This window comes from Danio rerio, chromosome 2 (genome assembly GCF_052040795.2).
Source record: "Danio rerio strain M-AB ecotype USA chromosome 2, GRCz13ab, whole genome shotgun sequence".
In the NCBI taxonomy this organism is placed as follows: domain Eukaryota; kingdom Metazoa; phylum Chordata; class Actinopteri; order Cypriniformes; family Danionidae; genus Danio; species Danio rerio.
The window spans coordinates 28,379,757-28,404,042 of NC_141022.1; the positions used below are offsets into that span (position 1 = coordinate 28,379,757).

The 24,286-nt window shown below is 34.0% G+C and overlaps 1 protein-coding gene across 5 annotated transcripts in view; it reads left to right on the plus strand.

The window, feature by feature from the left end:
- Positions 1–24,286, plus strand: part of pik3r2 (phosphoinositide-3-kinase, regulatory subunit 2 (beta)) — a 48,992-nt gene that overhangs the window by 18,706 nt on the left and 6,000 nt on the right. For 3 of the 5 annotated variants that reach the window (XM_087239138.1, XM_087239139.1, NM_212822.2), the window contains 12 exon segments: positions 5,826–5,918; positions 8,555–8,617; positions 10,333–10,473; positions 12,211–12,409; positions 12,500–12,585; positions 14,384–14,489; positions 18,027–18,125; positions 18,284–18,464; positions 20,614–20,739; positions 20,828–20,970; positions 21,063–21,239; positions 23,011–23,082. In XM_087239138.1, coding sequence (XP_087095264.1) covers positions 5,826–5,918; positions 8,555–8,617; positions 10,333–10,473; positions 12,211–12,409; positions 12,500–12,585; positions 14,384–14,489; positions 18,027–18,125; positions 18,284–18,464; positions 20,614–20,739; positions 20,828–20,970; positions 21,063–21,239; positions 23,011–23,082 — 1,486 coding nt within the window. 5 annotated transcript variants of the gene reach the window in all.

Genomic DNA, 24,286 nt, shown 5'->3' on the forward strand with positions numbered 1-24,286 from the left:
CAGTAATGCTAATATACAGTACTCAGCATAATTAAGTGCACCCCATTTTGAAAATGACTATTTGTATCCATTTCTCAGTGTATGTAGGCATTGTATTTTGGTGCATTTAAACAAAACAGATTTATTAAACAGATATATTTATTAAAATAATATTTTAGTCACCAAACATATTTAGAAATTGAAAGATAAATCAATTAAATTCAAGCAAAATATTGCAAACAAAAATTACAACCTGCAAAATTTCAACCTTTTTTTTTCTTTCTTTTTTTTGCTTCTCTTGATTTTTCCACTTTTTAAAATCTTTGTATTTAATATTTTTCTAAAACATAAATTTGGGTGTACTAGTTTTTGGACTCTTAGTTATTTTGTCAGATAAGCTTCAGATTTGTACTTCAGTACTGACTTATCTAATGCCCAAATATAATATTGTATAGCTTCCTATTAAACATTTTAATTTAAAAGATAAATTTGTGAGGGGTGTACTTATACATGCTGAGCACTGTATGTTTTTTTCATCTTTTAACTTATTAATCATGTTGGCCGATAACCAATGCTGACGCAGGTCAATTTTTTTTATTTATTTTGCAAACAGTTCATGTACCAGTTAGGCATGGGATGGTGACCGATTTCAAGGTTTATCGTGTTTTGGAAACGTTGTGGTTTTAAAACGGCAAAAATTCCTGCAGTATATGTGTATTTGATTGTATGTGTTTTTTTTAAGGTAACAGTTTCTCCAGCAGCAAATGACCATCTGTGTCAAAAGGTACTGGTCAGTCCACGATTCAGCAAACATGAAAAACAAATTGCGTATACACCAGTATCCAAACATGCTATAGAGCTGAAAATTGCAGTGGTTTACTGTATATCCAAAGAAAAGAAAGATCTCCAAAGATGCCTTTAAAGAAATCTTAGGTTTTTTTAAACTAATGAAGATAGCAAAAGAGAATGATTTATTTTAATTGTTTAGTCTGAATTAATTATTGTTCCAAAATATTTTTTTAAAATTCTTAAACTAAATATATTGTATCTAAGAATTTTTTTTTTTTTACCCAGATGTTTAAAAAGAACGTTTTAGAGCAGTAATAACAATACTGTGATGGCATGACACCATGTTGTTTTTAATTCAAGGTTATCATACCATTAGAATCTTGTATCAGCCCATGCCTAATACCCATATTCAATATATTATTAATGTAACAAAGCTGCCACTGGACAACTCATATTTCTTCTTAAATGTTCTAATAATATTGTGCACCCCAAATAAAAGCGATGATCGAGAGCTGGGGAAAAGTTGCTAGCTTTTGTTAATCAGCCGTATGCACACACAGTTGCCTCAACAGTGGTGTGAAGAAGCGACAGCAGAGTAAAGCAAGTTGTTGCTGTAATCGTATCATTATTCGTTTTTGCAGTTGTTGTTTTTGTTCGCAGGGCACGTTCAATTGCAGGCTAGCCAAAATGCAGGCTACCAAGACGACTATAATTGGGTAATGATTAGTTGGTTCTCTCTCTGAAACCCAACAATGACTTCAGGGCCACAGCTGTTTTTCCCTCAAAAAACCCTGCTGTGTGTTTTGAGTGTTTGTGCCAGTGAGTTTGCAGCTATAGTGAAGTTTGTTTGTGAATAAACTCTTACTCTTCGTTTTTTTTAATCATTGATCACAAGCAGACGTTTTGTATACGACATTAACAGTGTCCACAATAAAGGAAGGAAACATTTTATTGTTTCTTAGAAAAATATGTGCATGGAATTTGTGTGGTTTTGTGAAAACACTTTTGCGTTGTCTTTAAAAGGTCAAATTAGCTGTGATTTTAATAGACGTTGATTTTGACAGTCATGTGGGGTTTGCAGCGTTTCACTCTGTGATTATCTCTCGTAGTTTTGTTTCATCATGTTAGTTTGATTTGACAAGTTTGACATTTTCAGATTTTAGTAAACATCTAATTATCACAAGTTTATTTCAAAGTCAATGAAATGATAAAAGATTAGACCAAGCTGTTTTGCTTGTTCTTTTATTGAAAAATAAGAATATTGTTAAATATGCACTCAAAAATATTAAGGCCCATTTAATATTGTGTTGAATTGCATATAAATCCATTTATATATAAATCCATTTAATGCGTATTTTGTTCCATCCATTTAGATTTACAGATTCTACATAAACTATAAGTTTACAGTTATAACCAGGTAATTAAATTTACCACCATCTTTATCTGTCATATAAAATGACAATGTAAAAATGTAATGTTTCTGCTCATAAAATTAAGTTTATTAGTTCATGTAAATATTTGGTCATTCAAATGGATGGAATGAATATAATTTCATACTAACAAAAAAAGTATCTATATATACTATATTCCTATAACCATGTTTTAATACTAATAGTACATAAATTCTACTTATTGTAACATTTTTTAAAACCTGGCTATTAGAAGATGGAGGCAATCCCAGTCTTCAATCCCAGTTGTAAAAGCAACAAATACTAACTTGATCTTAGTAGAAAAGTTGATCTTCTGGAAAAGTGGCAGAAGGTAGATTTCTCTGATGAATCATCTGTTGAACTGCGTCTCAATCATAATATTGCAGAAGACCAAATGTGTTTTGAAATGAATTTGCAGAAGGCAAATTCTTCAGCAGGATAGCGCTCCTTCTCATACTTCAGCCTTCACATCAAAGTTCCTAAAACCAAAGAAGGTCAAGGTGCTCCAGAATTGGCCAGCCCGGTCACCAGACATAAACATTATTGAGCATGTCTGCTGTAAGATGGAGGAGGCATTGAAGATGAATCCAAAGAATTGTGATGAACTCTGGGAGTCCTGCAAGAACGCTTTCTTTGCCATTCCAGATGAGTTTATTAATAAGTTATTTAAGTCATTGCAGAGATGTATGGCTGCCGTCTTCCAAGCTTACGGGAGTCATACACAATAATTATTCTTTATGTTTTATATTGTACATTATTTGTTAAATGAAAAGACTTTTGCCTATGCAAAGTCAGACCTTACTGTCCTAATTAAATATTTAAAAATTAAGGCATGATCATATTTTATTTTGGTAAAATAAGCATAATCTAGAGGTCTTTGCCTTTCATATAAGCCACTTCTGATACCAATTGATCAACTAGAAACTGAGTTATTATTTGTAGTTCCTAAAACCTGGAAAGGCTTTTGTCAGGTAGTGTGTTCATATCATTGTTTATGTAAAATGCATTTTTTTTTACATAAATAAAAATAAATTGAATAATCATTCATGACAGTAATAACTGTTTGTCTTTTTTCAGGAGTAAATTGTTCTTGACTAAAAGCCTGAATTTGAAAATGGGCAGAAAAAGGTTTAGCAAAGTTTCACTCATGGAAGCAGGACTTCTCAAGAATTAAGTTCGGAAGTTTCTGTAATTCGTTCCAGGAAAGCAAAGATAGAACACGGATCAAGGATAAAAATGAGGAAAGACTGAGAGCGGCTTCATGTCCGTATGAGGGAAAAGCGAGCAAAGTCCCATGTTTAACGTGCAGTGGAGAAGTGGAATGTGCTGACATGGCACTTCATCTGAACTCCAAAATTAATAATCAGACGTGGTTTAGCCTTGCACTGCCAGGAGGCGAAGGCAGCCAAGCTCTGGCCTCTTTGTGGTGGGCCTGAAAAGGAGGGTCTGGCACACGGCCAGTGGGGTTTTGCTTGTTCAGGATTTTTGATTAAATCGTTTATTGTGCTCCACTCACGCAAAGGGCCAAGGCAGAGCTCGCTCCAGAAGGCCTGGAATAAGACAGGGGGAAACTGAGGCTTTTTTTTAACCAGTAAAAGGCTTTTGTATGATAAAGACTTTTTTTCTTTGTTTTTTCATCCGCATGTTTAAAAATAAAGGAGCCTATAGATGAACCAAAAAGCAGTTCACAGTGATGCCATAGAAGAACTTTTTTAGTGAAAAGTACTATTTAATAATAATAATAATAAAAAAAAAACTTTAAGCATTTTAAAGAAACTTTGAGCATCCAAGATTCTATGGGAGTTGAAGGTTCTTCACTGAACAGCTGATTACTTTTAAGAATGTTTAGTTTTACGTTTAAAAATTTAGTTTAATTAATGAAACTAAAAATTAACTTGCATTATGTTTTTAAAAAGTATGTATGTATGTTTGTGTGTATATATACACACACACACACACACACACACGTACATACACACATACATATATACATACATACACACACACACACACACACATATATATATATATATACACAAACAACACACACACACACATGCATATGTCCTCCTGACACCCTAAGAATTTTTTTTCTTTATTTTTTCTTTGATTTCCAACATACTTTGGGTAAAAACTAAATTCTACAATTTAGAGGTTTTACATATTTTTTTAAATTTTTTTATTTTACAGCACGTCCACTGTAGTGGACCACTATATATAAATGTGAGTGTATGTATATTATGTTCCTCAATAACAAGCTAAAAAACGAAAGAAAAACAGCAAACATTTGAATCTGAATATATGAACATGAACAATGTGAACCTGAACAAAAGACTAACATTAAATGTTAATTACAGATGTATCCTAATGACTGCATGAGTTTCATTTTGAACAACATATGAACAGATTTAAATCAAATGATAATCTTATTTTTAACCCACAGAATCACAGTTTTATAGGCCTCTCGTACACTGTAAAATCCAAAGGCTAAAGCAACACCAGCATTTACTCTGGCACTCTTCTTTCTCCTTTTTGAATTGTGGTTTGCAAAATTGCAGGCTTCTCTACCTACTGTTGTGACTCACTTGTCTCGAGGCCAATGTTTTAAATTTGACTTTGACTTGCCTGTTACCTTTTTTAAATACAGCACTAAATGCGCAGTCCTTCGTGGAATACTAAAGCTGCCAAAAGCAGCAACTGTCTAGCAGAGAAGACTGTCGACGTGATATAATGAGAAGGTTCTTCTGTAAAATTGGGGTATTTTTGCACCTCGGGCTGAACTCGACGCAGGCCACGTCTCCCACTTCTCCTCTGTCTTAGGAGAGTGATGGCTTTGGGATGTATAATTGCATATAGTTTTTTATGACAGTTTTTTTATGTGTTGCTTCCTTCCTTGCTTGGTTAAAAAAGCCCTCTTGTATTCGATCAAAGCACGAAAACTAACCTAAAGTAAATTAAGCAGACATACAAGTGCAGTACACAATTATAAAAGGAAAAACTAAATGCTCTCTTAAAAATTAAGTAAAAAAAACTTTTTACAAAGGGTTTTTGTAAAAAGGGAAGAGTTATTTCTTATTGAATTACATTATATGTTTTACTCTTCTCTAAAATATTCGATAACACTAGAATAATGGTCTATTATGTTAACTGATTTATTTACATATTTTAGTTTACATGGTTAGTTCATTAAATCAATTTGCATTCAGCAATGTTAACAAGCACAACTTTAGATTGTAATAATACATTAGTTAATGTTTAACTATGATTATTAAATGCTTAACAAGATTATTCATACTTAATGTTAGTAAAAACATTTAACTAACTTTAACTAATGGACTAGAATACAAATAATAATAAAAATGACCTTTTTTTCACAGTTAAGTACCCCTTTTCCCCCATTAAATAGATCTTCAAATTGTTTACTTCAGTTTGATCTTGCTACTGAAAGTTAACATTGTCTAGGGGAAAAGTGAGAATAAAATGCAAGATCTGTTATCCTGTGATGCAAATGAACATCAATGTTTTAATGCTTTTTAAACTCTTATGTATTTCAGATGTTGCATATTAACACATAAGCAGAAATTTGATGGAAATTCTCTCTTTTCTCCCCTCCTTCTGCTGTTTCAGTTGTTCCAGACCTAGACTTGACCAAACAGTTCATGCACCCGGAAACTGCTCCCCCTAATCTGATTAAGCTGATCGAAGCAGTTGAGCGGTCAGGTAATACTTTTTGTCATTGACTGTCATGTAAAGAGCTTTATTGTTTGTGGTTTGTTTGTTAGAGAAGCTGACACATGATACACAGAGCTCAAAATCTAGAGTGAACAGAGCCTCCGGCCACAAGAAAAGAGCAAAAAAAAAAACAAAACACATACACTAGACCTTTTTTTTCTATGTACATCAATTTTAAAATTTTGAGCTTTTGAGTTCATCTAGACTTTTTTGAGGTCAGTGTGAAGAAAACATCTAAAATACACTTTGTAGTGCCTTTTGTCTTTTTGTGTAAACAAAACTAAGGTGAATTTTTTTCCTATATTTCTGCTTTAGCAGTCTTTCATACACCAGACATGTTTTATAAAAACACAGTTCAGAACATGAGATTTGTGGACTCGTTGCAGAGTTTTACCACAACGAAGTGAAATTTTATAATTTGCATGTTTTTAAGGCCTGAGCGCGATTAAAGTATTCAGACACAAAAGTTTAATGTTGCATTATTCATACAATAAAGTCTTTGCAGTGTAGTTTTTACATTTATATTTACAAAACCACGATTGCAGTTTACATTATTATATTTGATGCATTATTCACTTCCCTACAGAATAATCCCAATTATTCTAAATTATTACATTTGGTAACACTTTAGGGACCAATGCTTACTATTAATTAATTGCCTATTAGCATTCATGTTATTAAGATATTGGCTCCTTATTAGTACTTATAAACTAAATGTTCTGCAAGATCTTATTCTACATCCCTAACCCTATACCTAAACTACCTTAATATCTATGAATAAAGAGCAAAGTTTATTGAAGCAGAAGTCATAATTTTGATTTGCTAATAGCGAGAAGTGAGCGTTACAATAAAGCGTGACTACAACTTATATAACTTAAGTACTGAGTACTGATTCTGAAACTTTTTGTAACTTTGCATAAAGCAAGGAGATCTCTTAGTAAATTAAGGATTTTTCATATGCCTTATAACAATTTAACATGGACATGTTGCGGTCAGAAGCAGCTTTACAGAAAATGTTAATAAAACAGATAATAAATGGTTATAAAAATAACTCCTATTGCAATTTGGAAACATTGCAAGGGATGAAGGAAAATTGTAAGCTGTCTCAATCAAGAAAAAGTTTGGAGTGCATATTTAATTAATAAAAATAAAATGTGCACACCTATAAATCCATTACTTAAAGGAAATAAGCATAAAACCTACTGTTTATTGCAATTAAAAATATATTACAAAAAGTTGTGTTGTTAAATATTATTAAATATTTTTTTATGTTTTTTATTTCCCTAATATTTCCAGCCAGGGTTTAGTGAACTTGCAATATTTTTGAAAACACAGACATTTTAAGTTCTTAAAGCAAAATTTAAAAAAGCCTAAATACATGCAATGCCATTTAAATATATTGCTAGACTCCAACTATTGACAGCAACACAATGATCGCAGTACTGAAGAGCCTTACAGCAGCTCGATTACACGATGAGAGAGAAAGAGAGAGAGACAAACACTTGTCAGTGGTTCATGAGATCGGCCTGATTAGTGTGTACTGATCGAGTCATGAAATGTGATTATTGGCCGGTGCCGATCGATAGGAGCATCCCTATCGTGCAGCCCTATTTGTAATCATCATTTATTGTTCAGTATTTTTCTGGTGGTGATGTATGCAAATTTGAGAATATGTTGTGAAACAATGCCTCTTTTGGATATTGAATCTCTTACACACAATTAGTGCTCTTGAAATATGAACTGGAGGTGGGTCCAGATTGAATTCTGTCCAGACCCGGACTGGAGTCTGAAAGCCCTGGTCTATAACTTATTTTGGTTACAATTTCTTAATTGTAGTGTAAATGAACACACTTTTTACTGTCAAAAACACCCCAATTCACAGCTCTTTAAATGAAAATGAGCTGATGCTCACCCTGAGCTTTAAAAAGCAATCTGGGAAAGCTTTCTTGGTTCACACGAGCCAGTTTTTGCCCACTCGTACTAGGATATTCCCATCATATTTAAAATTAAGCCATTTCACGGTTGTCTCTTTTGTGTGAGGACTCCTGTAAATACAGAACAGGATAACTGGTCACACTTTTTGATGGTTCGTTTGTTAAATTTAAGTTAAGTTAAAAGACTAGGTAGTTACATCAAAACTGAAACGGGTCACTGGATGACTCATTTTAAAACTCAAACCTTTTATAAGAAACTGGCTGCATGTTTTCTTTTTAGCTTTTCTAAGCTGGCAGACACAGCAGAAACCAAACTAAATATTTAATAAAAAATGCACAGAAGAGAAAAATTCATCCGTTGTCACCTTTAATGGATTTATTTTAATAGATATTTCCACATTGAAAATGATATTAAAAGCAGAGGTGTGAAATGGTTTTTATGACACCATATGGCAGTTATTAAGATGCAGATTTCAGTCCTACTCTTTCTCCGTCTTCTCACTTCTTCCCCAACTGCAGCAAAGCTCAGGGATTCGGCTGGGCTCTTTTCCCAGTTCTGATAGCGTGACTGGATATATTTATATCTGCAGGCTTTTACATTTAATGTTTAGATGTAACTGCTCCTCTAATCCAGGCTGGCATGGAAGGGCTATTTTTGAGAGGTGAGCTAATGCCTCGATTCTCTGCTAGGTCTGGACTGCAGGACACTGTACAGGACTTCAGCCTCTGACAATCAGCGACCGAGCCTCAGCGGTGAGTTATTGCACACTTTTTCCCCCCTTGTAGATTTGCTCTTTCCTGCACTGGACCGTTTTTTAGTTGCATGTCTGCAAACATACCAAGGTTATAATAGTTTTGGATTTTTCATTAGTTTTACTTTTTATTCTGTTAGTTTTAGTTTTTAGAGGCAGATTTACTAGTTTTTATTAGTTTCTATATTTAGAAATTGCTTGGTTTTAGTTTAGTTTTTATTTGTTTTAGTATTTAGTTTTTTTTATAAATAAGGATATTTGTTAGGTGCAAGATTCAAAATTTAAAAAAAAAAACTTAATCAAAGATACATTTTTTAAAACATGTATTCAGAGGACACATGACCACTATTATCTACCACTACCATCTACACATTTTCAAGTTCAAATGCAATAGCCCACAAGATAGCTGCCTTAAGTAAAATATGTGTGCAAGGCTGCTTCTGAGGTTAGACGCACAGTAGTGATAGGAAGTTCAGATCTTTAATGTGAACCGGATCTTCTCAAGTTTGGACTCATGAACTGAAAAGTTTCTTACAATTATGCTTTGCAACCCAACTAAAGCATGATTCACTTATTTAAACTCCATTACGATTTTCTGTTATGAAATAAACCTTTAAAACACTTTTCATAAAACTCTTATTTATGTCCTTGGTTTACACGCACTGCAGTTGTTCAAGTTTAGTTCAGTCATAGCAGGCTGTCGTGGACTGTTTGTGTTTGCTTCACCTGCTGTGCAGTATTATCCGTTTACCGCTTCCCAAATCTGATCTCATTATACTGTTCTAATAACTGAATAACTCAGTATTTACTGGTTTATTTTCGTGTCAGAGGGGTGATATTAGGCATGTTAAAAAGTTAGTAGTTTGTGGACAAGAGAGCTTACTGGAGACGCGACTAGTTTCAAATGATTCAGGTCGAGTGTGAAGTAAATAGATTTACTTGTAAATGGCATACAGAAGGCTTATGTATTAAAAACATTTACAAAGACGAAAACGAAGGATGTTTTTGCTATAATGTTAGTTAGTTTCAGCTAGTCTTGTTCATAAACTATACAGTTCTAGTTAGTTCTAGTTTAAAAAAAAAATCTAGTTTTTATTTCTATTTCAGGTCACGAAAATGTTTTTTTTTTTCTTCTTTTTTTTTTCTTCGTTTTCATTAACTGTAATAACCTTGAAGCATACAGGTTCAGCTCTTGAGGATTTGAATTGGTTGTGTGTGTGTGTGTGTGTTATTTTTATGTGTGTTATGTTATTTTTTATTCATTTAGAACTAATCTCACACATAATTTATTATGATTAAATCAAATTACTCTCAAAAAGTTTTTGAAAAGTTTAAATGGTACTTAAATGGTAATTTAAATGGTAACTTAAATGGTAATTATTAAAGTATTTAATAATAATATATTACTACTAATACCACTTATATATATATATTTATTTTAAATATTAACTGTGATATGGTGAATAAAATAAACTGCAATCATATCTACTGTAATAACAACAATAAAATTACATTGACATTATACTGAAGTTTTATTTTGACAAAAACTTCTGGGAAACTTCTGAACTTTTGAAATGCGTTGCTTTCTTTTCTTCCAAATTGTGAAGAACTACAAAGGGTTTGATCTAGTCACCCAGCGATTACCATAGTATCAGAACATTTCTGTATTTCCTACATGTCTGCCGTGTTTGACCGCCGTCATTTGTCCCCACGCAGAGCTGCAGGATCTGGACGTGGGACAGTGGGACATTCATGCGCTTTCGGAGGCTGTGATTCGGTACCTCCAGGACCTTCCTGCCCCCATCATCCCTCCCTGTGTTTATACAGACCTTCAGGCAGCAGTGCAGCTCGAATCGGGTACGTGCCATTTTTCACTCATCCGTGCAGGTTGAAAAGAGCAGCGTGGATCTAGAAAGTAACAGAATTATATGAGCAAATAGCACTGATTTTCGGTGTCTGCCTCGTGTTTGCTGGATCTTTTGATGACCTGTGTGCTGGCGATGATGTCATTCACAAACACACATCCCTATCTTCGTATAGGCTTGTGTATATTGTTTAAATCTTTATTTTCTCTATTTAACAGTGTTGATATTTGTATTAGCTATAAAGGCTGATTTCTATTTTTGCAGCGAGTGATTGGCATGACCCATGGCGCCTGCCTGCGTGTAGTCTTGCATTTTTACTTGTGCGTGCTGTTTGTGTTGCTCTGCAATAACACTTCCGAAATGCTAGCTGGCAGTAGGTTTTTATGTTCCTCTGTGTCGAGTTTCTTCACAGGTGTTTAGTTTTTCTGAATTACAAGTAACTAAAACTCGCTCATTCAGCTGTGGAAACTGTTGGACATGCAACAATTTGAATCATAAGGTGAACACAAAACAAAAGTTTTCATCTGGAGCTCCTTCATGCGAATGGACGCTTGTAAACACTCGCTCTAAAGTGCTTGTGGCTCTCAGCACTGCCCATGCACATCATCACTACCAAACTGACCAATCACAGAGCTTGCACCATGCGTCGTTGCAATGTGTAGTTGTTTGTCGTTATTTTTAGAGGGCTATGTGACCGTCTTCATTAGTCTAATAGTCTTCATTAGACCTTTCTATGTTCATGTTGCTTAAATGAATTTATTAAATGATACATTTTCAAAATATAAAAACCTTTTGTCAGTGGTCTAAGTATTGTTTTGAAGTAATAGCTGTAATAGTTAGCTATTAATAGATGTTTGGTATATGTTTTACACGCTAACGTATATTTTCAGTTTATTATTAATATTATAGTTTTTATTATCTAAAAAAAACATTAAATGTACTGTTACTGAACTGTGAAGTATTTAATTATATTTGTATTTAATATTACTGCTAGTACTTCTGTTGCTAATGATAAATTATATTTTTATTAATCAATTTATTAAAAAACAAGACTAGTAATGATATTAAGTTGTAAGTTATTATATATAATACTACTACTATTAGTTGTAATACTACTGCTACTACTACTACTATTAATTATAATAATAATTATTATTATTATTATTATTATTATTATTGTTATTATTATTATTACCTCACCACACATTAACCCTAAAACATTATTAATTATGACTTTGCCTTACACAGTTGAGTGGGTTGACAAACCACCAGTAGAAAACATACTCTTTCTCCCTTTTGACACTTTATCCGACACTTGAACCAGTTTTTTGCACATTTGCACCAGACACGTTCTTACAATCATCCCATATAAAAAAAACATTGTTCATTTATAAAATGTGCTTCACACAAGTGAGTGAACTCGACAAACCACCTGTAGAAACACTCACCTGTAGAAACACATGCAACAGAGCTTCAGAGCCCCCCCTCTCCGAAAACACCATCCTTACTTAATATACTGAGCACAAACAGTTCCTTTGTATAATTAGCACTTCTTGTGTGTAATGCCTCTTCTTGATGAATTGCTGAATGCCTTAATTTTAAGTTGCTTTGGACAAAAGTGTCTGCTAAATGACTAAATAAATGTAAATTATTGTTATTATTTATTATTTTCTATAACAAAAAAAAATTATATTTAAAACGTGCTAATGTTGGTGTCATTCCGGAACAGACGTCCCCTCCGTGAGGAGACGTGAGCTGCTTCAGCAGGTCCTGGACAAGCCTGAGGTTCCTCTGCAGAACCTGCTGACACTGCATTATTTGCTTCAACACCTGGACAAGGTCTGTCAGTCCGCTGAGCAGAACGGCCTCGACATTTACACCCTGGGCCAGATCTTCGGCCCTCTCCTGTTCAGGGGCCCTGTGAGCGGGTGAGCACAACATTTAGCTGCTTTTAACTTTTGAAAATCTGCTGCCGAATATGAGCACACATACTAATCTTCTCTATGCCTGATTGGCAGGTCAGAGGAAGATGAGGCGTTTCCTGCAGCTGCAGTTGAGAGACTTCTTTTGGAGAGAATTTGGGAACAAGAGCCGACTCCTCCCGGTTTGTTTGTATTAATAATAATGATGCTTTTTAAATTTTTTTACTGATAGACTGTCAGTGAGATTTATCATCGTCATCTGTGTTTACTAGCTGTTTGATGCCAAATATGATTATATTTATATGATTATGCCAAGTAGTGTGTTAAAAAAAGAAGCTTTGTCTTTTCCTCTATAAACACTTGTTAGGGCCGACCAATTAATCAAAGTTGATTTTCATGTGCATTTTGTCAGTAAAGCCGATTCTATTTAACCTATAGCCATTGCTTACATATGGAGCAGCATTTACTACCCAGCACTATATTTCTCTAAAATGTTACACAAAATTTAGTTTAAAATTAAAACCAGTTTAATCAAACACTGAAATTGAGATAAATTGTTCTGTGATAATAACACCTGTTTGGGTCGCTTTTCAGTGAACCACGGCTCTGTGTAGTAAATGCTGCATGTGAAAATACCACATATAGCAACATTTTTTATTTCTTTTTGTCCAAACTTGCGTAAAAACTTCAGCCAAACTTCATCGTTTGAGTTAAATCCTTTTGTGAGATGATTTCATACTTGTGCATTTTGTCAGTAAAGCTGGTTCTACTAAACCCAAAGCCATTGCATTTAGATGGAGCAGCATTTACTACACAGCACGGTTGTCCACTGAAAAGTTACGCAAAATTGAGTTCAAAATTAAAATCAGACAATGATGAAATTGATTTAAGTCAATTGTAGTAACATAGTTGTGTTATTATTGGTCATGCTGAATCGATTAAAGCAGTTAAATCTTCTGTTTGTGCTGTAGCGCTAGTATAATTTTCTTTGTGGGTATGTGGAGTTTCTGCTTAAAAGCGCCCTCTGGCCTTCGAAGGAAATTTGCTGTTGATCACACAACCCTGCTTCCCTGACAGGATGTGCATGACAATCGCAGCTTTCCTTGATCATTTTTACAATTTTAATTCAGTTAATATGCCAGACCGCTGTTGTGTAAAAAATTGTGAATATTAGATTATAAACTGGTTTCTCAGGATTGAATAATTTGTTTATTTTGTGATTTAGACCAAAATGATATTTAAAAATTTAAATGATAAAATAAAAATATATTACATGAATATGTAAAATATACTATATTCAAAGTGCTTAAAGTACTTAATTTTACCATTTAGAAAATTAAGCTCTCTTTAGTTTGTACAATATATTTGCATTGTGGGATGCTTATGCTTTTATCAGGTTTTCAAGGTAAGATATCTATGAAAAAGAAGAAATAAATAAGCTACAGAAGTTCTACTCAAAGAAAGCAGAGACTCACTCTTTTCAGCAAAAGTATTCAGCATATTATAATGATTTATTATGGTTAGGACTGACTGGAACTTTAGCTTTACCTCACAGGCATTAATATTTCACAATATTGCTGCTGTGATTGCTGTTTTTCTGATCAAATTAATGCAGCCTTGGAGAGCAAGAGCTGTCTTTAGAGAACCTAAAAATCTTTCTGGAAGCCATCATGGATTTGCTAACAAATTACACCAGAAGAGCTTCATCATCCCTGTAGAGTAGCATTTAGTTCAGAAGAGAAAAGCTCATGCTGTTGCCAGATATCTGGCCTGTCAGCCGAAAGGACTGATCCCTCAGCGATCTCTGTTACACCCTTGAGCAAGACAGGTGACTCTAGAGACTCTGAAAGATAACATCACGCGTTTATGCGGTGATGAGGATCCATGAAAGCAAACACTGGCCCCAGCCGTGTAAAGATGAAAGGTGATTTATTTATTTTAATCATAAATATTTGTATCGTATTTCCCTTGTTTATCCAGCTCTTCCTCCAAAACCGCCCAAAGCCAAAGCCATGGCCTCATCTGTGACTAATGGAAGCGACAGCTTACTGAGTGAAGCTGAATGGTACTGGGGAGATATTTCAAGGTAAATTACTGGTCTATTTAAACATGTGACTGTAATTTAAGAGTGTAACACAAAATTATTAGCTTTCCTGTAAAATTTGCCATTCTTTTTCAAATATTTCCCAAGTGAGGATTTTCTGAGAAAGGAAATTTTCACATTAGCTATGTTTTCATCCAAAAATGCGAATTAACTTTATGCATCAATATCGCATAAAAGTCGTGCCAATAAAGCAGCGTTTCCATTCAAGAAGTCAAAGAGAACAAAATAATCACTTCCTGATTAACTGGCACCAAATTTTAACAGTAAAAGCTGGTAGGAGAAGCTGCGTGAATCTTTTCTTCATTTAATAAATCACTTGTGCCTCAGAAGATGGGGCAGACACACAATGAACGTGTGGTGGCGTTTGAAGGCATCAGACACGGAGCACAGACGCTCCTGACAGTTCTGGAGGTAATTAATAATATAATAACAATAACATTAAAATAGTGAAGTAGTTTTAGAATGACCAAAACAACATTTCAGATGTTTTAAAGTTTACTCAGCCTGTTGGTTTATCCATGCACTCACATTTTTATTATCACATGATCTCTTATAACAAAATTACATGACATTTTTTTTATTGCGCTAACTGGAAAAAAATGTTATATTAAATATAAAGTTTATCCTACTCACTTATGCGCATATGTTTTTTACGCACATTTTTTTCAATTGATCCATCCATCTATTTCTTTGCACATTTTGGATACGCACATAAAAAAGGTTGATGGAAACACCAAAATGTGCAAAGAAATAGATGGATGGATGCATAGCTAGTGTTTCCTTTAATTTTTTTCTTCTGAAAAAAGTCTTATTTTAGTTTGGCTTAAATATTTTTTTAAATGTTTTAAAAGCATTTATAAGGTTAATGTTATTATTCCAATTAAGATGTTTTCTCCTATCATTTGGATCTTTATATTTGGGTAATATAAACTTCTATGGATAGACTAGTAAAGACAAGAAACTATTATTTATTCTTCTGGCAGCTAGTAAAAAAAAGTAATTAAAAAAATGTTTAAATGAAGAGTTATCGTCTTTTTTTGTTATTAAGGACTGAATATTTTTTCCTAATTTGGAGTAAGTGGATTGACTACATTTAAGCAGTTCTTAGTTTTTTTCTTGCATTGTAATTTTTACATTTAATTTTATTTATTATAATTCTGTTTTTATTATTTATATGTAATATATATTTTCTTTATTAAAGGCAATTTTTTAAAAGATTTGTTCCTCCCGAAGTTTTACTGTATAAATTTGTTGTTGTTAAAGGGAAGAAAATACAAAGCATATGTAAGATCACCAAGTTTCTTTCTTTATTAGAGATTATGTTAGTTATATATGATATTTTGAATCTATATTATCCTATATTTTCTTTTGAAAAATCAAATTGAAAAAATGCTTTCTTGGTTGTCTACAGAACAAACTACTGTTGTCCAATAATTTGCTTAATTATCCTAACTTGCCTACTTAACATAATTGGCCTAGTTAACTTTTAAATTGCATTTTAGGCTAAAAACTACTAGGGCTGCACAATATAGCGTTTTAGAATCGATATCACAATGTGATCATTTGCAGTAGTAACATCACGAGTATACACAATATTGAATCTAGATTATAACTATGTAATATAATATATCAAAATAAAACAAGTGTTTTGAGGCCTGTGCCTGTGTGACGGATTTTAAAGCATTCAGGCTTAAAAAATCGTAATGAATGACTATGCAGTATTGTTTTACATTTGATTATTCAACTACTGTTTACCTAAGTACAGTTCAACTCCTCGGAAAACAATCAAACACTGTTTATTTAATTTGTATGTTTTTTATTATTGTATTGAAATATGCTTCTTGTCTACAGAATCATCCTAATTAATCTAAAATTATGTACATTTTTCTAAATAATTATTCATCACATCTAGTTAAATTGTTTTCATATCGCAATATATATCGCAGAATAAAAAATATTGCAATGTTAGATTTTTCCAATATCGTGCAGCCCTAAATCTAGTAAAATATCCAGTACAATATTATTTGCATTGTCATTGTGGTAAAGAAAAAAGCAATTAGTTATTATAAAATAGCTATATAAGCTATTAGGTTTATAAGTGTTTTGAAAAATCTGTCAAACATCACTTGGGAAATATTTGATGAAGAATTTAAATTTCTAACTATATGTGCATGTAGGGGTGTCACGATTTCGATTTTTAATCGAAATCGATCTAAATTTATGCTCAACTTCGATTATCGAATCAAAAAATAGAATCGTCGATGCTGCCATGCCCCCATGTCACGTTAGCTTGGCTTGTCAAGCATGAATAAACAGGCTTGTTGAATTGCTTGTTAAACTGCAGACGCAGGAGACCCGTCGACAGAACTTAAACCCTCTCCTCTTTCAATGAAGTCGCCGGTGTGGAAGTATTTTGGATTTCCAGTTAGTTATGTTGACAACGTTCGTGTTGTCGACCAAAAAAACACAGTTTTCAAGCTCTGCCATGTACGTATTGCGGTTGGATTGATAGACGATATGCGCATCGCGATCCTCCGCCCCGCACCCGTTGCAAATCCGCTTGCGAAAAATACACACTCAGGCCCTGTTTACACTAATATGTCTTTGTTTTTAAATGGCATTTTAGAACAACAACGATCCACATCCACACTGGAGTGTAGCATTTCTGAGCAACCCTCCTTCCTCACTACCGCTGAAAACACACATCACGTGACCACACACACTCATTCACACACAGATACAGATGCACACACATTGTCATGCGTTTGAGACAGCAGGTCAAGGCAGTTAGCGAGTCAGTAGACTGCTTCCATCTTTTACTTTCACACACTTACTTAGTCATTTTAGCTAACACCTCAGGTACTGTTGGCTGGTTTCTGTTGGTTGTGCACCTTTTTTACCGACGTCATTATAACGACACGGATCACTGCCTATTCACGAGTTCCGCAGAAAAAAGTGATTGACAGGTGGTAATTATGTGTGTAACTTACCTTTATTCATTTACTGTATGATTTGTTTATGGGTAAAACAAAGACCATGCATGTCAGGTAGTTTAAACGGTAGGCTACAAATAATTAATTCATTATTAATTAATTAATTGATTATTCATAATCAAAAATCGAATCGAATCGTGACTTTAGAATCGAAAATATAATCGAATCGAGGATTTGGAGGATCGTGACACCCTTATGTGCATGTGATGCATCTATTTTTTTCAGATAACATACAAACAATCAGGGAACAGACATTATCAATAAAATAATAATAATGATGATTACTCAATAGTAAAATCGTCACTAAAAACAAGTCGCTACTTTGTGTGTAATGTGATGTAAATCAGTTCTGTTTTTAATGCATTTTTTGCAGTTGTAAAACCAGTAAAACTAAATTTTCTTCTGTATTAAACTTGTGCAGAATTTAGAATCATCATTAAGAAGATGTACACCTGGAATAGGTATGTAATCAATGTGTAGTAGATTAAAACATTAACACATCTTTGTCTGATGTTCACACTTTTAGAGAGGAAGTGAATGAAAAAATGAGAGACACTCCTGATGGTACGTTCTTGGTGCGGGACGCTTCAAGCAAAGTGCACGGAGAGTACACTTTGACCCTCAGGTGAGCACTGTGTCAGGTCAAATCGCATTTGATGTCTAATATGCGACGAATGCATTGCGTAGGTGCGCTGGTGTATTATTTGTTTGATATGCATCATCACAAAGAAGAATTTCTAACAGGGACTCGATGCGATCAAAGCCTTGTGTTGTTTATTCCAGGAAAGGAGGCAATAACAAACTGATCAAGATTTTTCATCGCGGGGGCAAGTACGGCTTCTCTGAGCCTCTTACTTTTCTCTCTGTGGTGGAGCTCATCAACCACTACCGCCATGAGTCACTGGCGCAGTATAACGCCAAGCTGGACTCTCACCTGCTCTTCCCCGTCTCCAAATATCAGCAGGTACAGCACCTCCGCTCTTCACTAGCCTCAAACTGATGGTGTCCTTTTTTCCACAGGCTTCATGTTGAAGGAATAGCAGACTAATAACCCTTGTGTGCTCTTTGGCATGTTTTGATCCACTCTGGGATGATTTCTGAGTCTTAATTTAGCCACAACATTCTCTGTGTTTCAGCAAATTGAATGATGTTTCATGACAAATTTTATTTTGACACATATTTTGAGAAAATGCTTTGAAAATGTTCAACAATACATTCAGGGCAAATTTACTACCCTTTCATTATGTTCGTGGCTGTTTTTGCCCCATTGACTTCCATACATCAATGACACCGTATTAGTATGCTTTCTTGATTGTTGCTGGTTTTCCCTGTTGGGAAGAGGTTCCATTTTTTTCACTTTTAGTGCTGATTATCAGTCGCAGTGCTAAAAAGTCTTTGTTTCTATATAAAGCTGGCTGCTATATGGAGTATAGTGTGTGAGAGAAATATTTGCACACTTATCTTGATATGTCAGAGAAAATCAAAATAAGCACCTTATCTTTCAGAACAAAGTAAACATAGTAAGCACACACTAATCTGCCATTTTACTCCATAAAACTCTGTATAAAAGCAAGAAACATTTTGCACAGGCCTATCTAAAGGGTTAATGGTGCCAACTGATGACCAACAGTACAAATGAAAAGTTTTACTTCTTCCCGACAGTGAAAACCACCAACAGTCAAGAATGCATGATTATGTGATGTCATGGCTTTGCTATTAAAAATGTCATTAAAAAAGAAGTCAATGGGGCAAAAGCAGCTGTAAACTTAACAAAAGGTTAGTAAATCTGAACAGTAGACTAGGGTTAAACATGGCATTTCTGTTGTTATTTACTCAAACTTATGACTCCATATTTTGTATATTTTCCATAAAATGGCAGTTTAGTGAAATTCCATGTAATATAAGGTCAACTGACAGTATTTTTATAATTATATTAATGTTTTCACTTGGAAATGTTTTATTGACACAGATTTAATTAGGCTTCTGGTTATTAATAAAACATTTGACTATAAGGAACTTGCGAAAAAGTTTTCCACTTGCGTTTTAAAAAAGTTTAACATTTAACAATGTAATTTTGAAACCATTTGCATTTACACCTTTTTGAAAATGACCAAAAATGCTGTATTACATATATCAGGCTAGTATTTGAAAGTCTCACCTTTTTAGTAAATGGTATCTGAAAGAAAGTGATGATGTGCTTACGTTAATGTAGAATTCGCTGTAAAATAAGATGCAACTTAATTTAAGTTGTAATGTGAAGTAAACCCACCCTTGAGCAACACGACTGCCAAGTACTTTGCCATTGTGAGTGTTTGTTTGTGCTTGGCTTTAATCTACATAAACATGTACTATGCATGTGCATGATGTCATTGTTTTCAAAGACTCTCTTTTTCAGGTGTTCACGTAGGCACATCAACAGCCGTGTTTTAAACAACTTCTACTTTATTAGCTGTTTTCAAATTTGTGTATTCAGTCCCAAAATTGCTGATATTTTGTAAACAGAGGCAAAACGTATCTAAAGTTTCCAATTTTGCCTGAAAACTTTGTTGTGTAAACGGCAAATAATTGTGCTTTGATTTGAAAAATGACCAAAGACAGAATAAAGATGTCTCATGCATACCTGATTTTTCCTTTAAAGTCAGTATGTTAAATAGATAGATAGATAGATAGATAGATAGATAGATAGATAGATAGATAGATAGATAGATAGATAGATAGATAGATAGATAGATAGATAGATAGATAGATAGATAGATAGATAGATAGATAGATAGATAGATTGATTGATTGATTGTTTTTTTTATATAACATAAAAATTCTGTCATATTAATGATTGATTATTTTTTTTATTTATCAGTATTCAGAAAGTTAAAATAAAAACATTATAAAAAGAGCGTTAAAGAAGTCGTTTGAGAAGATAAGTTGCAGCACGTTTACATTTATGTTCCAGACAATGATTAGTCTTCTTGGAAATCTGGCAAACCACCAACAAGTCAAATTTGTCATTACAATCATCCATCTCTATATAAAATTGACTTGGGGGTGAGTGGATGATGAATCTCTTCTTTTTTGGGGGTAAACAAGGCTTCTGAATACCTTTTTTTTTGTTGCAGGATCAGGTGGTGAAAGAGGACAGTATAGAGGCAGTGGGAGAGCAGCTGAAGGTTTATCACGAGCAGTATCAGGAGAAGAGTCGTGAATATGACGTACTGTACGAGGAATACACACGCTCATCACAAGTAGGCTGCATTTCCTCTCTCTTTCAAATGCATTGGAATCTCATTAACAGTCACTAATGCAGATGTTGTAATGTACGGTCTCGCTCAGGAGTTGCAGATGAAGCGGACTGCCATTGAGGCCTTCAACGAGACCATCAAGATCTTTGAGGAGCAGTGCGAGACCCAGGAGCGCCTCAGTAGAGACAGCATTGAGAAGTTTCGCAGGGAAGGAAACGACAAGGAGATTGAGAGGTAGTCTTGTTTTTCATGATACAAATGTGTCTCGTAATTCCCCTCATTTGAATTCTGGCTGCTATCAGAGGGAAACTTTTCACTCTTTTCAGAATTCAGAGTAACTCGGAGAAGCTGAAGTCTAGAGTGACAGAGATTCATGACAGCAAGAGGAAGTTGGAACTGGATTTGAAGCGGCAAGCTACAGACAATCGAGAGATAGACAAGCTAATGAACAGCTTGAAACCAGACCTCATACAGCTGAGGAAGCTAAGGGACCAATATCTTGTGTAAGAAATCCACCATGCCATGTGCACACACACATTGCTTCACCCCTTAGTTAAATGAATTGAATATTTTCTACAGGATCCTATACAATAAGATATTTGCATATGTGCAATAGATTAGTCCGTACCTATTGCAAAACTGAAACTAATCTAACAAATAGCTTAAAGTAATGGTGCAGGAATTAGCGCAACCCAGTTTGTTAGGAGAAATACATTCAAAAAATGTTTTTAAAATGTAGTATTTTTTTTTATTATGTTTTAAAGACTTCTATTATGCTCAACAAGGTTATATTGATCGCAATTATGTTATTATTTAATTCTTGGGATTTGCAAAGTGGAAGTTTTCAGTGTCAGCATTATCTTTATAAATTAATTTTAGGATGCTGGTTTAGCGCTCAACATACTTTTCCTTTCATTGTTACTGAAAAATTTGTTCTGCTTAAAGGTTTAGGAAACGCTTGAGTCCTTTTTTTTTTTTTTTTTTACTTTAACAGATTTGTGTGTGTTGAGTATTAGTTAAGGCAAAGTTAGCACCTGTCAGCTTTAATTGTGGGGTAAACTGGATAATTTAGAGCTTTTGTTAACTAATTTCATCCTCAGGGTTTAAAATAATTTTTTGGGCGTGATCAAAATCCATGACGTATCGCCAATCTGCCTGTCCGATAGATGACGTATCGGTTTATGATTATTATTTATAGCTGAGTTTTCTTATCCTACGGGAAGACCCTGCTTCTTAAGTGCTTTCTGAAGGCAAGGCAGACCTGCCTCGCTGTGAGATCTGAGAGTATTTAGCCGTACATGCAGAGTTGTATGTGTTTGTTTCCATGATCCACGAGGTTTGTTGCATGTTTTTTCCCCACAATGCTGTCAGTGCAGATACAGCAAAGCTGTTGGTTTGCAGGGAGCATTGTTGTTGGGAGAGCTGTACTAGAATTGGAGAATGGCAGAATTTCTTTTACCAGTGGAGTTCATTACTATTCAGACACATTCTTTGCATTTGAGCTTTGTAAACTGTAAACTGAAGGGTCTCCTCATGGTTTGTGTCTCATTTTGAGAGCCAGTTGACAGTTGTTCACTCTCCTCTATTTCCCCTGCTCTGCTGGCCACGTCCACTCCTCCTTCTGCTAGAAGAGCTCCACACCCGACATGAAGTATTTTTTGAAAAAATACTGAGGTAGACTTGAACCAAAAGAGCAGGGTTTTATGGCCCTTTAATATTTTGGCGTAAATCTTTTATTTCTTTGGATAGAAATTGTACAAAATTTTCTGCCTCAGTTTAAATCGAAATGTCTTTACTGTCAACTTCGATTAATTTAATGCATTCTTACTAGCGTTGCACAAAATAATGTTTTAGCATTGATATCTTAATGTTCGCATCGTAAAGATATGCAATGGTGAGTCTGAACTACTAATTGTATGGAATTTATTTGATTAATGCAAAAAACAATCTTACTTAAAATTTTTGTCTTTGTTTTTTGTCCAAATAACGACATTTTAAAGCAAAAAACAGATTATTTTGTGAACCCCACTGGCAGATAATTTAGCTTGTTTTCAGGAAAATCTTTTAATTGTGACTTAATTCTTCTGACGGTGAGTTTTTATTTGAATTTTTTGATATTTGGGCTAAAAACAAGACAAAACAAGGTAAGAAAAGCATTTTTTCTATTGTGGAAGCTCAAAATATGAATTCTTTTGCTCTGGCGCTGCAGATTGTGCAGGAAATTTTGTGCGGTAACTGCTGCCGAGGTTAACAACGCTGATTATGTCTTTACAGATGGCTGACTCAGAAAGGCACCAGGCAAAGGAAAATCAATGAATGGCTGGGAATAAAGAATGAATCAGAGGAGTAAGTTCTGTTTAGCCTTTCTTGAGATACACTTATATAGGTAGGATCTGCTGCGTTGATGACCAAGACCCGTTTTTTGGGATATTTACTGCTGAGATTAAGATGCAATTTGGTCAGTTGGAGCACAAGTGGACACAATCCTGTAAACATCTGGTGTTTTAATCTTGTTCTTTTGTGCACTTTTGATCCTGAGAGCAACAGCTTTCATTTCTGTGCTGTTTGCCATAGGACTATTACAGATGCTGTAGGTTGTTTTTTTTTCTGTCATCAAACCACACTTCAAATGCCATCTGAATGACATGATTCAAGTACATTTCTTGTAATGTTTCAAGTCAGTAGGCAACGAGTTCCAAAGTGCTCAGTCTCAATGTGGTAAACACCACTAGAGGGCCTCAGCACACTTTTTTACCAACTGAAAATGCAAAAACAAAACCTAGTTAGTCTTAAGAAAAGGCCTAGTTAGTTGTCTTGTAGAAGTTATCTGCACCATAATTTAGACATCCTAACACACTTTTCAAAAGAAGTGTGAAAAGCATTATGACGCAACATTAAATCATCAACATTTCTGTAAGACCTTACTGTCAAGCTGTTTACTACACTTTCTTATTTAGATTGTTTTAGTTTGAAAACTTTTTAATTAATGTATTTTTTACTAATTTAAATTTATTTATTTAATTTTATTTTAGTGTGACTGCAAAAAAAAAAATTACAAATATTTTGTATATATATTTATTTATTACTGTATTTTCACCCTTTGACTGCCCCACCAAGAAAAACATTTTTGGATTGCATTTCTTAACTCCTAATGTTGCTAGTTAACACACGCCTCCCATACTTTCTAAAATATCAGCCTCTACCAAATGGGTTGACATGTCGATTTATGGTAAAAGTACCGAAATTAATACAAAGACTATAAAAATATGAAGTGTAAGACCAATTTATTTAAAAACATAAAAAATAAACATTTTAAAATAGTAGGTTATCTTTATTTTAATGCGTATCATATATCTGAACATATTTCAGATTCTCATTTAAAATCTTTTCTTGTTTTTTTTTTATTTTTTTTTTTATTTATTTTTTTTTTATACACAGTAGAACCAAAACCAAGTGTATTAGTGCAACAGGATTATGTTTGTTTGATTATTTTGTAAACCATCAACGCTGTGTGAACCATTATTTAAAACAGTCAAAAAGGTCAACCATT